Source organism: Rousettus aegyptiacus, unplaced genomic scaffold (genome assembly GCF_014176215.1).
Source record: "Rousettus aegyptiacus isolate mRouAeg1 unplaced genomic scaffold, mRouAeg1.p scaffold_m13_p_10, whole genome shotgun sequence".
Lineage (NCBI taxonomy): Eukaryota > Metazoa > Chordata > Mammalia > Chiroptera > Pteropodidae > Rousettus > Rousettus aegyptiacus.
The window spans coordinates 89,489,830-89,510,461 of NW_023416285.1; the positions used below are offsets into that span (position 1 = coordinate 89,489,830).

General features: G+C 33.3%; 1 protein-coding gene across 13 annotated transcripts in view; it reads left to right on the top strand.

The window, feature by feature from the left end:
* The window catches only part of TRDMT1 (tRNA aspartic acid methyltransferase 1), a 76,431-nt gene that overhangs the window by 45,072 nt on the left and 10,727 nt on the right, over positions 1–20,632 (top strand). For 8 of the 13 annotated variants that reach the window (XM_036226928.1, XM_036226930.1, XM_036226917.1 and 5 more), the window contains 8 exons: positions 5,087–5,163; positions 7,089–7,160; positions 7,775–7,840; positions 8,650–8,719; positions 9,729–9,812; positions 11,073–11,416; positions 13,441–13,498; positions 14,548–14,677. In XM_036226928.1, coding sequence (XP_036082821.1) covers positions 5,087–5,163; positions 7,089–7,160; positions 7,775–7,840; positions 8,650–8,719; positions 9,729–9,812; positions 11,073–11,416; positions 13,441–13,498; positions 14,548–14,677 — 901 coding nt within the window. Of the gene's footprint in view, positions 1–5,086; positions 5,164–5,210; positions 6,357–7,088; positions 7,161–7,774; positions 7,841–8,649; positions 8,720–9,728; positions 9,813–11,072; positions 11,417–13,440; positions 13,499–14,547; positions 16,292–20,632 lie in introns of those variants that run through there. The other 5 variants (XM_036226952.1, XM_036226957.1, XM_036226954.1 and 2 more) reach the window with 3 other exon arrangements.

The following is a 20,632-nucleotide window of genomic DNA, read 5'->3' on the forward strand; positions in this document are numbered from 1 at the left end:
AAAGGAACAGGAAATATTTTATATTTACCTGCGTATCTACTATTTTCTGCACTCTTCATTTTTTTTTTTAATCAAAGGTATGCTTTCTTTTTCATGAAAATCCTCCTTTAGCATCTCTTATCATATACGTGGCAGGTGACAAATTATCTGAGCTCCTTTTGAGTAAAAAAAGTATTTTATTTGTCTCTTGTAAAATATAATTTTCATTGAGTCCTTGGTTGTATTTATTTTTGAAATTTTCATAGCATTCTATGAATTAACATTTTTTTCTTTCAGTATTTTTTATGATCTAGTTTGCTTGATTTCTGACTAGAAGTCTATAATAATTATTTTCATTTTTCCTAATATATTTTTCTGGCTACAATTAAGATTTTGTATATAAGGTTTTCATGAATTTTATTTTGATGTGTTTTTGATGCTTTTCTTTATTCATACTGCTTAGAACGTAATGTGTTTTTCTTGCTTATGATTTTTATTGAATTTAGGAAAGTTCGAGCCGTTCATTACAGCCTCAGGTGTTTTCTCTGTTCTGTCTTCACCTACTTCTGATTTTATTTCAGATATTTTCTTTTTCATTTCTGAAGTTTCAGTTAATTATTTTTTATGTTTTCAATTTGTCTCTTCATTATGTTTTTGTTTTCCTTTAGGTCTTTGAGCAGAGTGATCATATAATGACTTTTAAAATCTTTGCTAATTCTATCGTCTCTCTCATTTCTGAGTCTGTATCTATTGAAGAATACAACCTCATGTTTAAAAAAAGATAGAAATTTAATGGAGAACTTAGGAGTAATGAGAGCCTTTAAGGACTTTAAGTTTTATAAAACAGCACATACTGATCGTTTGAACATTTATTTTATGTAAGGCATTGAGCTTTTGGAGGGAAGTCAGTCAGATGTGACTAAGACAGTCTTTGCCTTCAAGAACTTATTATTTAGCACAGAACATGGACTTATAAACCATTTTCTTTGGGACTTCTGATCGAATGTGACATAAAATAGCTATTTCTATTTCAAAACTTTATACTCATTTTCCTAATAGAAACAAGAAAAGAAAGGAAAATAAGGGATGGAAAACTATTATTAGTTAAAATAGGATTTAACCATAAGCAAAACAAAAAATATGAAGAATAGTGTCAAGATGGAATGTGAATGGCAAAATTGCATGCAAACCTCTGCGTATCTTGTATAGAATCAAGAAGGAAAGAAAGGCAAAGGAGAAGACAAAATATACCCAGCAATTACTTGTTCAAAGCCAGGAGAAGAGACATTTAAAAATTCAAATCTCTAGACCAAAAGGATCATTATTACCTCTGCAGACTTTCTCACCACCCTGAATTCGAGAACATGGATTAGGGACAGAAGCAATGCGGGTATTTCCTAGACACTGTGTGGCCACAAAGTACATGAATAGAGATGCCAATGCTTCCCTTTGTCTTTTAGCAAACTCCTAGATTCAAGTAGCCTCCATTAAAAGAAAAAAAAAAAGAATAATAATTAGAAAGGAACCAGTTAGAGGCTATGCTAAGATAATATTTTTTAAAGGAGTTTAGAAACATGAAAAAGTAGAACATACAACAGAAATTATATTAAGAAACAAAAGAAAAATTCAGACAAACATGGCTCCAGGAGATTGAAGCATTTAAAATAAAACATCTTCAAAACAAGAACTCAAATATATACAACAGGTCAAAAAGCAATAATAAGACTATAATAGGACTCGAAAAGTATCAATAGTCTGGAAAAAGCAAAACCAAGGAGAAAGATGAGACCACTATAGAAAGAAAAGTCATGTTAGAGGAACAAAAAGTAAAATGGATAGTGCAGAAAACAAGGTCATGAAGGGTGGAGCTCGAGAAAAATAAGCAAAATAAAGTAAAAAAGAATACAGATCAAAATGTTGCAGAATAAATGATAACTACTGAAGACAAAGGTGATCCATAATAAACATAGTGACTCTGAAGATGATGAGAAAGCAAAGGAACAAAATAAAAGAAATAGATGAAAAAAACTCCTAAAATAAACCCTACAACAACTCATGAGCTGTAATACCCATGAGCCCTTACTGAAAATGGCTCTTTAACTAGCAAGAGAGGAATTAAAGTAGAGAATTCAGGAATGAAGCTGCCTAGTTAGGAAAGAAATTATGGTTAGAAAACAGGGTGAAAATGTTTGCAGTGTAGAAATAATAATGTAATTGGAGGAGGAAAAGAAAGCGAGACTCGAAAAATATGTCTATTCTTTGAAAGGTAAATGAAATTACAGATTTTTTACTTTATTTATAATGTTATTGTTAGGAGCTGAGCTGGGAAAGACAACTGAGCTGTTAAAGTTAGACTAGCTGAGTAAAGCAACAAGGCAAAAATGAAAAAGTAAAGCCTCAATCACTTACTGGGGTGGTAAAAGCAAGTCTCTAAAAAGCATAGAAAATATAGATGCCCTGTTTTATTTCTATGTCAGACAGCAGACCGACGGAGAGTTGCGTGGATCAGCACAGATATGGGGGACAGCTTCCTGTTGAGAGAGCCCCTAGAGTTAGGGGAAGGCGAGGAGTAAAAAGTACTGGAGACTAGTCAGAATGGGGAGAAGTGCCCACAAGGTTTCCCCCTCTTCCTGTAAGGAGACCTTGGCAGAAATAGATGGTGCCAAAAGAGGACCTCTGCCCAAATGCAAATATGCGAAGGGCATGACTGGCCAGGGGGCCGAAGACCTTGGCCTACCCTGCCAGGCGAAGCCTTTGTGACTGCCTAGAGTCAGGCCTGAAAAATCACACAGAGGTTTTTAACCAGGAGCAGGACTCAGATGTAAAGGTAACTAGTAATAAAACTAAAATCTGTAATTTCTTTAGGTAGAAATGGGAAATTACGAGTCACTGTTATATAAAATTTGTGTTAGCAAACACCTTGCCTGGTTTGTTCATTGTTGTATTTCCACACTTAGCACAATGCCTGATGTATAATAGATACTGTGAAATACTGATGGATTAATTTATGAACATTATCTAATGAACAAGATATTGTGCCTAAAAATGGACAAATTCAGGCCAATGGCAACAGAGGGTAACAGTCGCTTCAGAATTAATATTAGATAAGATGGACTTCAAGACAAAAAGTATTTAAGAATCATAGGAAGTTACTTTATAATGTTGATTAGTACAGTTCTCAAGAAAGATTTAATTGTCATGACCATCCATGTACAAAATAACATCAGAGTTCAAGGGCAAGAAATGGTAGGAAAGACCCACTCAATAAGTTTTCATTAAACATCTACTAGATGTCACAAAACAGGAAAGCCATTGTCTTATGAATTTTAAACTCAGGAATTCTGAGTAAAATACGACCAAATAGATCAGAAGTACATTAAAAGAATAATATAGCATAACCAAAATGGATTTCATTTTGGAAATGCAAAAATAGTTTAGTATTTAGGAATTCTATTAATATTATTTAATATGTTATTAATTAGAAAGAGCAGAACTATATGTTAGAAAACATTTGATAAAGTGCAGTATCTTTCCGATTGTTTTTTAACTCTCAGTAAAATTAAAACATGAATGTAGTATGAGGAACAAACAGAAATTAAAATAAATGAAAATAGTATGAGAGACAATTAGTGCATTTTAATAAGGAGACTGATTACAAAAGTATAATAACCAGTAGCTTATCATACTACATGCAAACAAAAACATGTTTAGAAAATGTAATAGAAGGAAGTTCCTATTTATAGCAGCAACACGAAAGTTATTAACTCGGAGAAAGAAACAACAAGAAATCTGCATGACGCACATGGGAATAAGAGGTTTGAAAAATGGAAGCATATTGGTATTGGATAGGATGACTAAATATTGTACAAATTTTAATTCTCTTTAGATTAACTATAAATTCACTAAAATTGTCAAAACTTGTTTTCTAATCTATGAAGTTCTTCTGAAAGTTTAAATAAAAATTAAGTGTAAGAATAGCCAGGAAACTTTCTGAGAAAAGAAGAATAAAGCATGTAGAGGGAAAAATAAAACTGCTCATCGACATGTGATAAACACTGTTGTCACACTGAGTGGATCTAATCTTCTATGTAAGCAAAGAAGTTTTTATTAACTTATATGGCCACATTATAGGAAAAGAATAGATTTCCATTAGCTCTTAAATGTCAGATCACAGTTGACTCAGCGGCACCGACCCAATTTCTGTTTACATATATATCTTAAACTATGTAAAAGCCTGTGATTTAAAAATGATAGGTACATTCAAATTTTTAATAAAATAGAGACCATTGAAGTGTTCCCCTGGTTAATTTAGAGAACTCAGAAAAAAGCTTTTCCTGTTTTATTCATATACTTGAACAACTTAAAAATGTGTCATAATTAGGAATGTTGTGATTCTGAGCTTGTCACTTTAAATTTCTGGCTAAGAATGCACAGTATGAGTGCTTCATGAGAACTGCCAAACCCAAGACTTGTGTTTCTCTTTATTTGTCTTTTGATAGATGAAACAGGAGGAGAATAGCATATTTTTCATCTGCTTAGCCCAGTAGGGATTATTTTGATTAAACTGATCTATAATCTTTTAAAATTATTTGATTATACACAACTATAAAACAGTATAATTATTGTGGACATCTGAAAACAGGACCTTTTTGCATTTGGTGATTATTAACAGAGATTGACATGAAAGGGATGGGTGAGTGGTCAGTGCATCCCATTTCCTAAATAAGATAAAGTTCTTCATCTTCGACTCCAGAAAACACAGTAACATTAGACTTGAGGTATCATAGAGGCATGAAATGCCGAGGATCTAGGAAACTAGTATTCTAGCTCTGCTTTGGCTGGCTCTGGGAGTTGGGGAAAGTCACTTAATTTTTTATAGCTTCGATTTACTGGTCCACTTTCTTCATAAGATGGCTCTGAAAAGTTAGTTTAACTAAAGTTGATTTGGAAAGTATTGTTATGTAAACTCTTAAGTGTGAGTAAATAAAACTATTAAGTGTTATAATTTCTGATATATTTAGTTATAATTAGTTAGCATTTCTCCTTCTTTTCAATTCTTTGCATATTTTTACATTTTTTTTCCCCCTCCCAAATGTTCATTCCTTAGGGCATTACGCTAGAAGAGTTTGAGAGGTTATCTTTTGATATGATTTTAATGAGCCCTCCCTGTCAGCCATTCACAAGGTATGTATAAGTATTTCTCTTTTGAGAAAGAGTACTTTTGAAGGACTCAATTAATTTAAATCATATCATAGTTTTGAGCGTGGACACTTTGAAGTTCATCAGCTGCATTTTCATCGTTTTGAAATTTTTCATAAGTAATTCCTTTTATCTACTGATAATTATTATTCAGCATTAATCATGAAGGAAATAGCACATGAACAAAGTAATTTGGTCAGTAGTAGATACGTAGAGACTGTGCAGAATCTCTTTTATATCCTTCCAAGATACAAGCATGTGGTGCTTAACGATCGGAAATGTATGGTGATTTTGTCATCTTACAAACATTATCGAGCACACATACACAACCCTAGATGGTCTAGCCTACTTCACACCTAGGCCACAAGCCTGTATAGCATGCTACTGTACTGAATACTGTACATGGTTACAATACAGTGGTAAGTATTTATGTATCTAAAGATACATAAAATGCGGTACAAAAGATATAAAATGGTATGCCTGTATAGGACACTTTCCATGAATGGCGCTTGCAGGACTGGAAGCTGCTGTAGGTGAGTCAGTGAGCGAGCGTGAGTGATGTGAAGGCCTAGGACATACTGTCCACTGCCATAGACTTGATACGCACTGTACACTTAGGCTATGCTGAGTTTATAAAATGAGAGAGGAATCAAAGAACAGAAATGAAGCAATCATTAGATGTGGTAGATAAGAGATGTATGAGGCTGCTGCCAGTGTAACCTTGCACACTGTTGTACAGCCAAGATATTAAGTAGAAAGAGTACACTCTAAAATAATGATAAAAAATACAGTGTAGTAAATATATAAACCAGTGTTTAACCAACATAGTCAATTACTACAGTTTTCAAGTATTCTGCACTGTACATAATTATAAGTGCTATGCTTTTATACGACCAGCAGTACAGTAGGTTTGTTTATGTAGTATCACCACGAACAGGTAGGTGAATAATGCATTGCACTGTGGTGCCACTAAGCAGTAGGAATTTTTCAGCTCCATTATAATGCTACACTGATGGCAGCAGTAACTGATTCTGCCGTACCATCACCATTTGGAATGCTGAAAGGAAAAGGAGGCCAGAATGAGGAAAAAAAACAAGATTTCTGCGGAGTCTGTTCAAGTTCACTGTCATCTCCCATCTGAGCCTCAGGTCCACTGATGATTTTGGCCCTGCTGTCAGGTAAAAAGAAACTGACAAATGTTATCAAGCAACTTATCTAAGACTGTGAAGCTAATAAGTAGCAAGGTCCTCTGTTTCTACTCCTCGGACCCAATCCGTCTTACTTTCTGCTTGATAATTGGTCATACTGAATCTTATTTGTTAGATCTAATTGCTATTCCAAATACTGCCTGTTTAGAAGACCTGTTCTGACCTCGCTACTCTAACCAAGTTGCAGCTCCTGCTTGAATCAAGCTTTCAGCTTAAGTCTCTCTCATTTACATTTGACAAGATTCTCTTATTTTACTTACTTTGATCTGCTTAGATGGGGATTAGTCATTGATGCCATGCTCTCTGTGTTGCCACCCTACACAGCCAACGCATTCATCAGAGCTTTTGTTGTCTCCTCTGGGGCAGAGCAAAAGGTGTCATCAGCCAACTCTGTGTGTGTGTGTGTGTGTGTGTGTGATATTAAGAGGGTAATTGATTTTATTCTTTATTGATTTCTTATTCTTCTTTGCCTCATTTATAATTTATTTGGCATATTCTTTTGTAAAAATTTTAAATGTATTTATTAGGCGAGAGTTTTAAATTAAGTGAATAAATGCATTTTGTTTTCTGTAGCAGCAAAAACGATTGTATATTTTTGTGAGGAGGAACTAATTTTAATTCAGTTTTGATTTTTTAAAAGTGATTTGATAGCTTTATGTAAAATTCTTGACAAATGTATTTGTGGTTTCTCTATTTCTTTAGAATTGGTCTGCAAGGCGATGTGACTGATCCAAGGACGAATAGCTTCATGTATATTCTAGATATTCTCCCAAGGTAACACCTTACATTCCTGTACAAGCTTATCTTAAATTTAAAAGCTCGAATCTGGAAGAATGTGATGCTGGCCATTTTTTTAGAGATTAGCAGTTTGTACATACTGCCTGCAGATACTGCGCAGGCATTTATCTTCTTCTGCCATGACGAATAGAATAATGCAAATATTTGCTGACTACACGCTCACTACTACAGTGAGTGACAGGAAATTACAGCCTAATAGCTAAATTCCGCTGCCTCACGTGAAGCTTATGTCAGTGACTGTTATTGCCCATGGCCTGGGAACCTGTGCTAACCCTGGAAGCCACCGATCTGTGTAAATGGCAGCCCTTTGAGTTGTACAGTTCAGAGGCTCCGTGTGAACCCCATGTTTTGAGATAAACTTCAATGGAAATTAACATTTTAAATGTTAATTTTATCAGGTGTGACATGTTTATAGGGAAAAATGAATAAAATATGAGTTGTCGCCATCCCTTATAAAGTTCTTTTATAAAAAGAATTCAGAAAATTTCTTACTTCATATTTCCCACAAGTAAGAGTTTTCTTTACTTCTTACTTCTTGGTAATGAAGTGTTTGGGATTCCATTTGTTTTTGTTTCTGTTTCTTTTTTTAGATTACAAAAATTACCGAAGTATATTCTTTTAGAAAATGTTAAAGGTTTTGAAATATCTTCAACAAGGTAAAAAATGCATTTGTCTTGTGTTCATCTTAGACTTAGTGTATTTTATAGTAGGAACGGTTATGAAATAACAATTTTAAAAATGGGCATATCAAAAAAATTAAACGCATTCTGATGTTTATATATGTTATCTATTTTATTCATTAGTATTGATTTTAACTAATTAATAATGTAAACTATCACAAAATTAGGTTCAACTCATTCTCTCCCATTTAGATATGTTTGAATTTTTACCGAACGAACACCTGTTTTAATGAGAAGGGTATTTCTCAATTTTAGCTGCTTATAATGCTGCCTATTTCTTTAAGAGTTAGAATGTTTTCAGTAAGAATTGATCCTGTGGATCAATTTTCTGTCCTACAGATAGATGGAAGAAGCAAGCCTTGTGCCAAAGCCCTTTCAGATCGTAGCCCAGCTGGAGAGAAAGTGTTGATCTAAGTTCTTGATTCAGCTGCTGTATCTCTAACCATGTTCCCCCATCGGATTTGCTGAAGATAGTTCCAGTTCCCATAGCAAACTTATCATCAGGAGATTAGCAATTCTGACTCACACCAGTTTGGATAAATTATCTGACAGCTTTATTTATTTATAATAGAAGTTACCTCTGTCCTTTTCAGAGGAAAAAAATGTTACTTTCTAATGTAATTTCTCAAGTACTGGACTTAAAGACCTAGGATCATTCTCTTTCTAAACAACCTGAATGGAGGCACAGTTTTCACTTAGATGCAGTTTTATGTGTATTTTATATAAGAACACCATTTCCAACTATAGGGCGAAAGCTCTTATTTCTCTTTCATTTTTTTTTTCAGAGACCTGTTAATACAAACGATAGAAAGTTGCGGCTTTCAGTACCAAGAATTTCTATTATCTCCAACCTCTGTAGGTACCACGATTATAAACTCTTATATAAATTTTCCCAAAGGGAATTTGAATCAGTAAGAAGACTGGGTCTTTTTGGGATAATATTATAGGTTAATCTTAAAATTAGTTCCGACTTTACTTTCTAAAGACTGTAGTACAGACATATAAATTCACTTATACATATTTTATAAAAAATATATAGCTCAAGGCTCATGGCGAACATATTTTTCTTTCCACACAGAAAATATAGGATGGTGTCTTTTGAAAATCTGTGACATTTGGCTTTTCTAAACTAGGCGTTCTGTAGTTTAGTAATGCTTCAAAATAATCCAAAATAGCAAACAAAATGAACATATGGTAAATTTCTAATTACTTTTTCTGGGACATACCATTAGAATGCAAACATTGCTTTTATTTCACATATAAGAAGTTGAAGTAATTGGTTTGATGAGATATGTGGTAGGTCTTTGATATTACAAGGATCACTGTCTTTTTTTTCTTTCATCTTCATGTTTGTTAATCTCTTCTTGTCGTTCATCTATTATACAGTTCTTTGCCCTGAAATTAAAAACATTTCAAAAATTAGATGTACAACTGTGGAAGTTAGCAATATGTCTGATGTCTAAGTTTATTTCATATTTATTGCCATTTAACTTTTAAAATTTAATGACTCCTTTTTTAATAAAATGAGATAATAAATAACCAAGAATAGTTATATTCGATTTATTTTATGATTATGTTATCAATAATGAGTGTAAAAATGTCTTTATAACTTCTTACCTGGAATGCAAGTGACTCATAGACATATGATTCACCAGATTCAACCTTTATTTCATTCAAATAAAGGTACAAAGCAGCAGTTTCACAGGTTTAAAAATTTGCTATGAAGTATTCTTCCATAAATCAGTAACAGCATGTTTTTCTGGCGGAAGCTAAAAGTATACCTGTGTGAGTTTCTTTACTGGAGCTAACAATTGAACTGATCTTATTTTCTTTTCTAACTAACTGCTCTTGTTTGCTTACATAGCTCGGCATTCCAAATTCAAGGCTACGGTATTTCCTTATTGCGAAGCTTCAGTCAGAGCCATTACCTTTTCAAGCCCCTGGTCAGGTATTGTTGTTGTTATCACTGATATTATTACTTACCTATTGTAAGTATATCTCAGTCTGCTAATTTATTTGGAGAGCTACTTTGTGGAGGTTTATGTGCATCTTACTGAGCCTACAGTGTAGAATAGACCATGCCTTGGGCGTACCCCCTAGGCCTTTTTTTTTGCTTTAAACAAAACGAAAACAACAGAAAACAAAAACTTTTCTTCAATTAGAAAAAAAACTAAGTTAAAAGTAAAAAATTTGCCATTAGTGTTGTTAGTCCTTTTTTCTCCTTAAATTTACCTTCTGACTATTGACTATTTTACATCCATCATTTTCTCTCCAACAGAATCCATTGACTACTTTTGATAAAATTTAATTATACTCTCTTAAAAATGGCTTAAGAATATTTTAACACATTGGTTGCATTTTCTGTGAAGTCGATGCTATTTAACCTTAGTCAATTAAAATACAGTAATGATTAGTACAAACTAGAATAAAATGCTCAGTTGCTACAAATAGGATCTCTATGCAGATGTTGTACATGCTTCTGACAAAATTGGTCTGAATAACGGGAGTTTCTGTGGTTAAAACTCAGTCATGTCCTACTAACGGGGTCAGTAGTGTCACTAGAATCCCCTGCAGTGCCATTCCAGCACGTCTCCCTTTCCATGGCTGGCAAAACCAGTGTATAAAGTATATTAACAAAGATGTCACCTAAAAATTCCTAAAAAAATTTTTTTTTTTAACAAGATAGGACTTCATACATGGTTACATGTTTTGCAGGAACAAATTTTTCCTATGGGACTCAAGAATAGAAAGAACCTTTCAGGGGAAAAAGTGCCTTTCTTTAATTACTAGTTTTTCTATAGATCATGGGTATGTTCCAGCTTTTCTTTTTTCGGAAGGGGTATGGCAAATTTTGATCTAAAACACATTTTCTATAAATGTTACTTTTGCCTTCTAAACTTGTATTCCAAATACGATGCTTTGCATAAACTCAACATAGTTCATATTACTTTGTTGAATGTTTTTATTAATAAATATAGAAAGCAGTAACTCCATGAAATAAATCATCTGCAGTCAGATGACACTGTACATGAATGATGAAGAACTTGTAATAACTCATATGAATACAAGTAAATGACAGTTTTTATCTTTTAATGACAGTTTTATAAAGGCTAAAGAGATTTTTTTGTATGATGTTGACTGGACATTATTAATTTGTCTTTTATTTTTAAAAGCTTTTGATAGTTTGTATATTTTTACTTAATGCCAGGTACTGATGGAGTTCCCCAAAAATGAATATGAACATACACAAAAGCGTGCAATAGATGCAGAAAATACAATTGAAGGAAAGAAAATTGAACCAAATGTTTCCTTTGATAGCAGCAAACAGTGTTCTGAGAAAGAAGCCATTCTTTTTAAGCTCGAAACTGCAGGCGAAATTGAGCGGAAACACCAACAGGACAGTGACCTCTCTGTGCAGATGCTAAAAGATTTTCTTGAGGACGATGCTGACACGAGTCAGTACTTTTTGCCACCAAAGCCACTGCTGCGATATGCCCTCTTGTTAGACATCGTCAAGCCCACTTGCAGAAGATCCATGTGCTTTACCAAAGGGTAGGTTTTAAAGAGACTCCGTTCACAGTCATTAATATCCAGAATAACATAGTTTTTATACCTGTTCTTCCTTTAGTTCTTCTTAACACAAGGAGCATTTTATAAGATGTTTCTGCTAGAATGATTTTTTTCGCCCTTATTTGTCTGCATTCGTGTTCCAATAGCATGTGCAAGTGATAATTCCTCCTGGCAGAACATCATGTGCACAACCCACAAAAGTGCTCAAAAAAGACAATGCCATTTGTTTGGTGACCTTCATAGGAGCTTAATTACCCATGTTGGAAGCATGGTTTCTATAGCTGGTGAATTGCTAACATTTTAGCACCGTTCTTTTTATGGTACATCTGACCTCAAAAATTTATGTCCACTTTCATGATCAATGTATAAGAAATGAAATTTTATTATCAGTATATAAAATTGAAACACTTGGCATACATTAGAGAACAATTAAATTTGATTTGGTTTTTAAAATATATAATATATTCTCATGACTCAAAATGCAAAAGATACTAAGATTGTAAAATTTCCTCTTCTGTCTCTTAGCCATTCAGTTTCCCTCTCTACATACAATCAGTCATTTCAGTTTCTGACTAATCTCCCAGAGGTATTATGTATGAGGGTGTATTTAGATATACATATATATATTATTTATACCCCTTCCTTTAAATAAGTGGTAACATTCCCTGTCCATTATTATGTGCCCTTTTTTAATTACATGATATAAATTGGATATTGTTGCATATGAATACATGAAGAACTCTTCTAGTCTCTTGACATAGTTATATCATAATTTTTTTTACTGATTACCTTTGGATTATTTCTTGGATGTTAATATGTGTTTGATAAATTTTTTTAAAACCTATAAGGAAAGGGAAAATTAGGCCTTTCTTAAAAATTTTGTAGAAATCCCTGAATCTGTTTTGTTAGTGCCACTCAAACTCAGTCGATAAGTAGTTGTATGAGTTGAAACTTCCAGCGTTTTCTTTTTACCTATGAGCTCACCGTCTTGCACAAGACACTATGTCTCTGATACACTCATGCCAGACGCATTCTGATTTTAACATACTTGCCCTTGTACTTCCAGGGGAATGAGTTTATTGCTTTCCATGACCTTAAAAGATTTCATTCAGCTGTTATCTATTTCCAAGTCCAATAGGTTCTTTTTAGGATTCTAATAAAACAAGACATCAATTTTGTAGTAAAAAGCAACTTTGAAATTCTTTTGTAATTAAAAAGAGGGCATAAAAGAAGCTGTACGGTAAATGTATATTTTAGTGTAAATAATATAAACATATTATATGAAATATATATGTATATATACGAAAACAATTTGAAAAAAGTTTTTCGCTGGTGTGACTTTCTCTTATATTTTAAATTGACCTTTTAGGAAAAAAAATAATGCTAGTATGTTGAATAGCCTCAACAATCTTAGGGGAAGAAATATTACTAATGCCTTGCATTTCTGTAGTGTTTTATACTTTTAATACAGTTTTTTATACAATGGTTTCATTGTTGTATGAAAAGAGTAGAAACATACCGTGTTACAGTAAGAGGCAGATGCACATTCAGTGGGCCTGTGTTTGTCATGGGTGCTGGGGAGCGGGGTTTTGTGTCCATGAGAAGAAATGGTCTGTCTGGCATTATAAAAAGAGCAGCAATTTGTTTTCACCTGCATAACATTTGATTTAAAGTGGCAGGGATGCAAATACTGAATAGTACTTGGATATAAAGTTGTAACAAGTGCATACTAACTAGTGATGAACATTTTAAAAAATGACAGTTAATACAAAGAAATTACAATAATGCATAATTCAAAATAGTATTTATACAACTCAAAAACTATGCCAAGTTTAGTGTCTGAGAAGTTTAAATAGAATGCTCTTATTACAAAACATTTATGTGATATTATCTAGAATATTTCAGAAGGATACAATTGTGTAGATTAATTTATTCAGGAAATGTTTAAGACATTTAGTATTAACAAATACATTATATGCTGTATAATATTTGTGTTAATTTTTCAGTTATGGAAGGTACATAGAAGGGACAGGATCTGTGTTACAGACTGCAGAGGATGTGCAGGTACTATGCATGCCTTAGAACTAAATCATTTGAAAATTATTTTGCATAAAATTATCTTTAATATGTAGAATTTGAGAATGTTAAAATAATTTTACATGTTCTACTGGGAATGAATAGATGTATTATTTATTCGCATATATGTATATAGCAATTCTTTACTATAGAATATTTTTTTCTTGTTACATGAATCCACATACAAAGAATGTTCTATGTTTTATTTTCTTTTTATTCTTACCTTTTGTATTTTTTCTTCCATAAAGAGTAACTTGACATGCAGTGTAAGATGGTTGATTTCTCTAAAATTACACACAGATATCTTAATATTGGAGCCTTTCTTTGGAGCACATACTCTAAAACCGCCTTTTAGGTAAAGAAATCTATGTTTTAGGAAGGCTTTTTAGTAATACTTTAGTCATAAACTCTTCATGGTGTCAGTCAGCTTGATACATTGCAAGTTTTATGCTTTTGAATAAGTTTGAAGTGAACTCCCATTATCTTTTATACTGATTGTAACTCATTATTAATAAAAGATACCCATGGTACATATCTTGTCAGAGGCAAGTGAATGTCTGTATTTGAGAAATCGTATTTACTGAATATATTTTATCATTTTAAGAAAACAGTTTAATGAAATTGATCATAAATAGTAAACATTTTAATTATCTACTTGTTAACTTTGTAAAATTGACTTCATTAGTCCATCAGGTTTTTTTGTTGTGTATTTTCCTACATTTCTTTTATGTTATATTGTCATTTATTGCTTATGTTCTTATGATTTAATTTTCGAGGGATCAAAAATGATAGATACACTGCAAGTGTCCTGATCTTTTTCCACATTAAGGTTTTATTCATTCTCAAAGTTTACATTGCCCCTCATGAGCCAATGGGACAGTTTGTGGCACAGACATTTTGCTCTGTGCCTTTGCTGTCATGTGTCACAGCAGACTATATATACATCGTTTTTAAACTGTGTCACAATATAGATGATCTTATCTTAACAAATCTAGCTGCATTCCACTTCATCAGTTTTCTTGGATGTTTTATTACAGATTGAGAATATCTACAAATCCCTTACCAGTCTATCACAAGAAGAAAAGATAAAAAAATTGTTAATGCTTAAACTTCGATATTTCACTCCTAAAGAAATAGCAAATCTCCATGGATTTCCTCCAGAGTTTGGTATGTGGGATACATGCGGACCTCAGCTTTCATTTATTAAATGTCCCAAAATTCATTAGGGACTCATGTGTATTTTATGAAGAAACCCTTGTTCAGACAGATGATGTAAGAAACCGTTTGCCTTTCTCTATTGTGCAATTTTTGACATTTGTTTATAACCTGCCTCAGTCCATTCCTGTCAGACTCAATTCTCTCTCTCCCCTTACTCCAGTAATGGTCCAGAGTGACCTCAGGGACAGGGAACAAATCTGCACTTCCTCGCCTCTCCCCGCATTAGTAGCATCTCTTTCTCCAGTGTATTTTCTTGCTTCCAGAGGACCCCGTCTGATAACCTAACACTCCATCATGTGAAAGCATGCCATGGATTGTCTTTCACTTATGTAGGCTGAGGAATTTAATTATTATTTGTGTGAGAGGGGTTTATTCTCTTCAAAGTATCCATTACACGCCTTTGTCCTTTCTTACAGGGTTTACGTAGAGAAAAAGAAAAACGGAGAAGTAGTCTAGGAAGGAGCTTTCCTAGTGGAAAGAAAGGGTGACTCAGGGACATAGATACCAGAACTGACAAAAGATTAGGGGACCTGAGGCAGGGAATCTCAAGAACAAAAATGAAGATACCGTGGTAGAGTAAGAAAGACAAAGCCCTAACTCTTTGCAGTCCCGGAATCCAGGGATCATTGCTATTAGAAGATGAGACACGTTGGCTCTGCTTCTTAGAGCAGCCCACCCCCTTCCTGACCCCACTTCCTTGGTGCCTGTGGTCTCCCCGTATGGATGCCATGAGTGTCTTAGGCTGGCGTGGGTATGTTTCCCATACCTGGCTTGTGGGAATGGGAAACACAGACCTTCTTAATGTGCTTTCAAGGGCTACATGAGGAGGAAATGTGTTTTTGGTAACTCTGGAGTATGAATGCAGAAAAGCCAAACTTCACTACATCTAGCATTGTTGTGATAGTAATACAGCACTATTCTTAAAGCACGTAATGTGCTAAATAGACCATGTTTTAAATTCTAAATAACAGATTTACGGGTGAAGTTTTAGATTTCAACATATCCTTTTGTATGTTGGGAACACAACTGCCAATATAATTTGACTACCCTCTTGGTAATTGATTCTTTGAGCGTAGTCACAGCAACCAGATTTATTTTGCACTCTCTGCCTTTTTCTTGATGATCTCATTCAGTCACAAATATCCTGGGGAGTGTTATTTAAGAAAAACACAGACTTTCCTTGTCTTATGTCAAACAGTGAGTGAGAACATAATAAAACAAAGAGCTGGGAGTTAAACTCAAGAATTTAACCCCCAGTCTGCTTTCCTGATTAGTTTCTCTTCTTTTTCAGAATGAATCAAAGGTACTTTCCATAGTACTAAAGAGAAAAAAGAGATTTACTCTCTAATAGCAACTAATTCCTCAGTTTTATTCAAGTGCTTGTTTTTCAAGTACTAGTCAGCACTTCGTAATACTTAGCATGGACCCCAGAGTCAGACTGACTTGAGTTTGAATCCTAGCTCTACCCTGACCACTCTCTGCCTTAGTTTATGCATTTGTAAAATGAGGATAATTGCAGCATCAAAGTCATAGGGTTATTGTGACAGTTATATAAGTATATGTAAAATATTTATAAAATATCTGACATATAATGTAAAATTTAAGTGTCAGCTTTTTTTTTTAAATCGTAAGTGTTTATTTGCTTTTCTCACCTTTACTTCATAATTACTTTTCTCATTATTTATCATTTGTACATGGGTAAAATAGGATTTTCAAAGGTCTCTGAAAATATATGCATGCTACATATAAGAAAGCCTTTTTCGTTGCTTAACCTTCTTTTAAAATATGTGACATTTGTATAGTCAGGCCTGCCCCAGTGTCACTGTGGAGTAGCACTCTGCCAGAACTGCCCTTCACATATGCTTTTGACATTCTCGACTCTGGGCGTTGTTTGAGCTGCCTGAGCACTGGCAGTGATGGATTTGCATTGACATCTTCCTTTCATTTTGTCCTGATTCCCTTTGTGACTAGTTGCATGCATTCGTGAGACAGCAGACTTCGGAAAGGAGGACTGCTAACCTGCACTTAATGAAAAAGCTGCTATCTCGATTTCATTAATTCTATGTTTCTTTGTTATTGAGGATTATTATTTTTTCAAATGTACCTAAATTTTTAAAAAGTCATGTTTTAAAAAATTATGTAATTTTTTTCCATAAGCTAGTTTAGAAACTAATATCTATATAAAATATGCACACACACATATATAATTTTTACAAATCTGCTTTGTTTTCAAACCTTTCTTCTGTGATCTATTGTTAATATTGCACAAGATTATTCCTGCAATATTCTAAAAGTCTATAGATATATTTGTACCTCTGGCTGCTTTGAATTTATTTTTGAGAACTAATAAGCTTGCCCGAGACATATTATCTTTATAATAGCAGTTTTATGATCATGCTCAATTGCAAATTTAGTTTTATTATGGTAATTACTGTTATTTTATTATAGGAAATCAAGTGTTATTTTATTATTATAAATCAAGTGTTGATGAAGCAACTTTATCATAATCAACTCTACCTTCTGATCCTCAGAAGTATATGAAATTTTGCAGTTCTTAATGCTCTTCAATTATTTCGTTTATTTTATTATCTAACTTTTTTTACCTTTATTTAATTGCTATGCCAAAGGATACTGAATGTGAAGTTCTAACATTGTAACTAACATTATGATGTACACTCTTAGGCATAGACAGTCTTTTATATTGATACTTATAAGACTTCTTTCAGGCTAATGTAGGCCATTTTGTTTTGATAGAGAACGTAGCAAATAGAAGTCCACTGTGAGAAAGTCAGTTTGTGAAATCAGAATATTAAAAACAACTGTGAGGAACTTGTATCCAGAATATATAAAGAAGTCTTACAACTCAACAATAAAAAAGAAAAATAATCCAATTTAAAAATGAGCAAAAGACTTGAATAAACATTTCTCCAAATAAGATAAGCCAAATGGCCAATGAGCACATGAAAAGATGTTCAGCCTTATTAGTTATGAGGGAAATGTAAATTAAAACCACAGTAGATACCATTTCACAAAGAAGATGATAACACTGTTGACAAAGCTGTGGAGAAGTCGGATTCCTTTATACTGCTGGTGAGAATATCAGATGGTGCAGCTGCTTTGGAAACCAGTCTGGCAATTCCTCGACTGTTAGACGTAGAGTTCCCGGATGACCCAGTAATTTCATCCCTAGGTGTGGATTCAAGAGAATAAAAAGCAAATGTCCATGCAAAAACTTATAATAATGTTCATAGCAGCATTATTCATAATAATCAAAAAGTAGAAACAACCCAGACTTCTATCAGTGGATGAATGGATCAGTAAAATGTGGTATATCCATACAGTAGAATATTCTTTGGCCATTAGAGGAATGAAGAATTGGTACTTGCTATAACAAATGAGCCTTGAAAACATGCTAAGTGAAAGAAGCCAGAAACGAAAGAAGCAAATTATGTGGTTACATTTATATGAAATATTTACAATTGGCAAATCCATAGAAACAGAAAGTAGATTACTGGTTGAGGGACAGGGAGGGGAGATAGGGAGTGACTGTTAATGGGTACTAGCTTTTTTTTATTGACGTATAATTGACATATAAGATTGTGTTGGTTTCAGGTGTGTAACATAATATATTATAAAATGATCACCACGATAAGTCTAGTTAACATTTGTCACCGTACATTACAAAAAAATTTTTTTTCTTGTGATGAGGGCTTTCAAGATCTACTCTCTTAGCAACTTTCAAATATGGAACACAGTGTTATTAACCTTAGTCACCATACTGTTCATTATATCCTCATGACTTATTTATTTTATAGCTAGAATTTTGTACCTTTGGATCCCCTTTACCCATTTTGCCCATTCCACACCAATCTGTTCTCTATATCTATGAGCTTATTCTCTCTCTTTTTTTTTTGTTTGCTTGCTTTATTTATTTATTTTTTTTAGATCCCACATTTGGTAAGATCGTATGGTATTTGTCTTTCTCTGTCTGACTTAATTCATTTAGCATCATGTCCTCATTCTCCATCCATGTTGTTGCAAATAGTAAGATTCCGTTCTTTATTATGAATGAATCATAGTCTGTTGTGTGTGTGTGTGCATGTGTGTGTATCTCACATTTTTTTTTATCCATGTATTCATCCATCGATGGATACATAGATTGTTGTTTCCATGTCTTGGCCACTGTAAATAATGCTATAGCAAACATGGGAGTGCATATATCTTTTTTAATTAGTCTTTTTGTTTTTACTTAATAAATACCCAGGAATAAAATTACTGGATCATATGGTATTTTGATTTTTTAATTTTTTGAAGAATCTTTGTACTTTTTCCATAATGGCTGAACCAATTTGCATTCACATCAGTAATAAACAGAGGTTCCCTTTTTCCATGTCCTCACCAACACTTATTTCTTGTCTTTTTGTTAATGGCCGCTCTAACAGGTGTGAGGTGATATCTCACTGTGGCTTAGCACTTCTCTGATGGTTAGTGATGCTGAGCATCTTTTCATGAATCTGTTGGCCATCTGTATGCCTTCTTTGGGAAAATGTCTATGCAGAACCTCTGCCATTTTTCATTGAATTGCTTGTTTTTTGTTGTTGTTTTTACTATTGAGTTCTTTTATATTTTGGATATTAGCTCTTTATCGGATTTGCAGATATTTTCTCCCATTTGGTAGCTTGCTTTTTCGTTTTGTTGATGATTTTCTTTGCCATGCAGAAGCTTTTTAGTTTGATATATTTCTATTGTTTATTTTACTTTTGTTGCCTTTCCTTTTGGAGTTGGATACAAAAAATTATCCATAAGACCTCTGTCAGCGATCTTACCACCTATGTTTTCTTCTAGGTGTTTCATGGTTTCATGTCTTGTATTCAATTCTTTAATCCATTTTGAGTTAATGTTTGTATATGACCTAAGATAGTAGTCTAGTTTCATTCTTTTGCATATGTCTGTCAGATTTTCTAATACCATTAATTAAAGAAACTGTCTTTTGTCCATTTTATATTCTTGTCTCCTTTGTCATAAATTAATTAATTGGCTTTATATGCTTGAATTTATTTCTGGGCACTCTGTTATGTTCTGTTGATCAATGAGTCTATTTTTATGCTTGTACCATACCATTTTGATCACTCTAGCTTTGTAATATAGTTTGAAATCAGAGAGTATGATGCCCCCATCTTTGATCTTCTTTCTCAAGATTGTTTTTGCTATGTTTTGGGGTCTTTTGTAGTTTCTAATGCATTTTAAGATTGAATGCTCTATTTCTGTGAAAATAACCATTGGAATTTTGTTAGATATTGCATTGAATCTGTAGATTGCTTTGCATAATATGGATATTTTACCAATATTAATTCTTCCAATCCATGAACACAGAATGTATTTATATTTATTTGTGTCTTCTTCAGTTTCTTTAATCAGTGTCTCATAGTTTCTCAGTGTATAGGTCTTTCACCAACTTGCTTAAATTTATTCCTAGGTATTTCATTCTTTTCAATTTTACTTGTAAATGGGATTGTTTTCTTAATTTCTCTTTCTGATAGTTCATTATTAGTGGATAGAAACACAACAGACTTTTGTATATTGATTTTGTATCTGCAACTTTACTGAATTAATTTATTAGTTCTAACAGTTTTTTGGTTAAGTCATTGGAGTTCTTGTATACAGTATCATGTCATCTACAAATAGTGATAGTTTTGCTTCTTCCTTTCCAATTTGGATACTTTTTTTTTTTTTTTTTTTGCCTAATTACTCTGGTTAGGACTTCCAATATTATGTTGACTGAAAGTAGGAAGAGTGGGCATTCTTGTTCCTGATCTTAGAGGAAATTTTCCAGCTTTATACCATTGAGTATAATGTTAGCTGTGGGCTAGCTTTCTTTTCGAGGTGATGATGAAAATGTTCTGG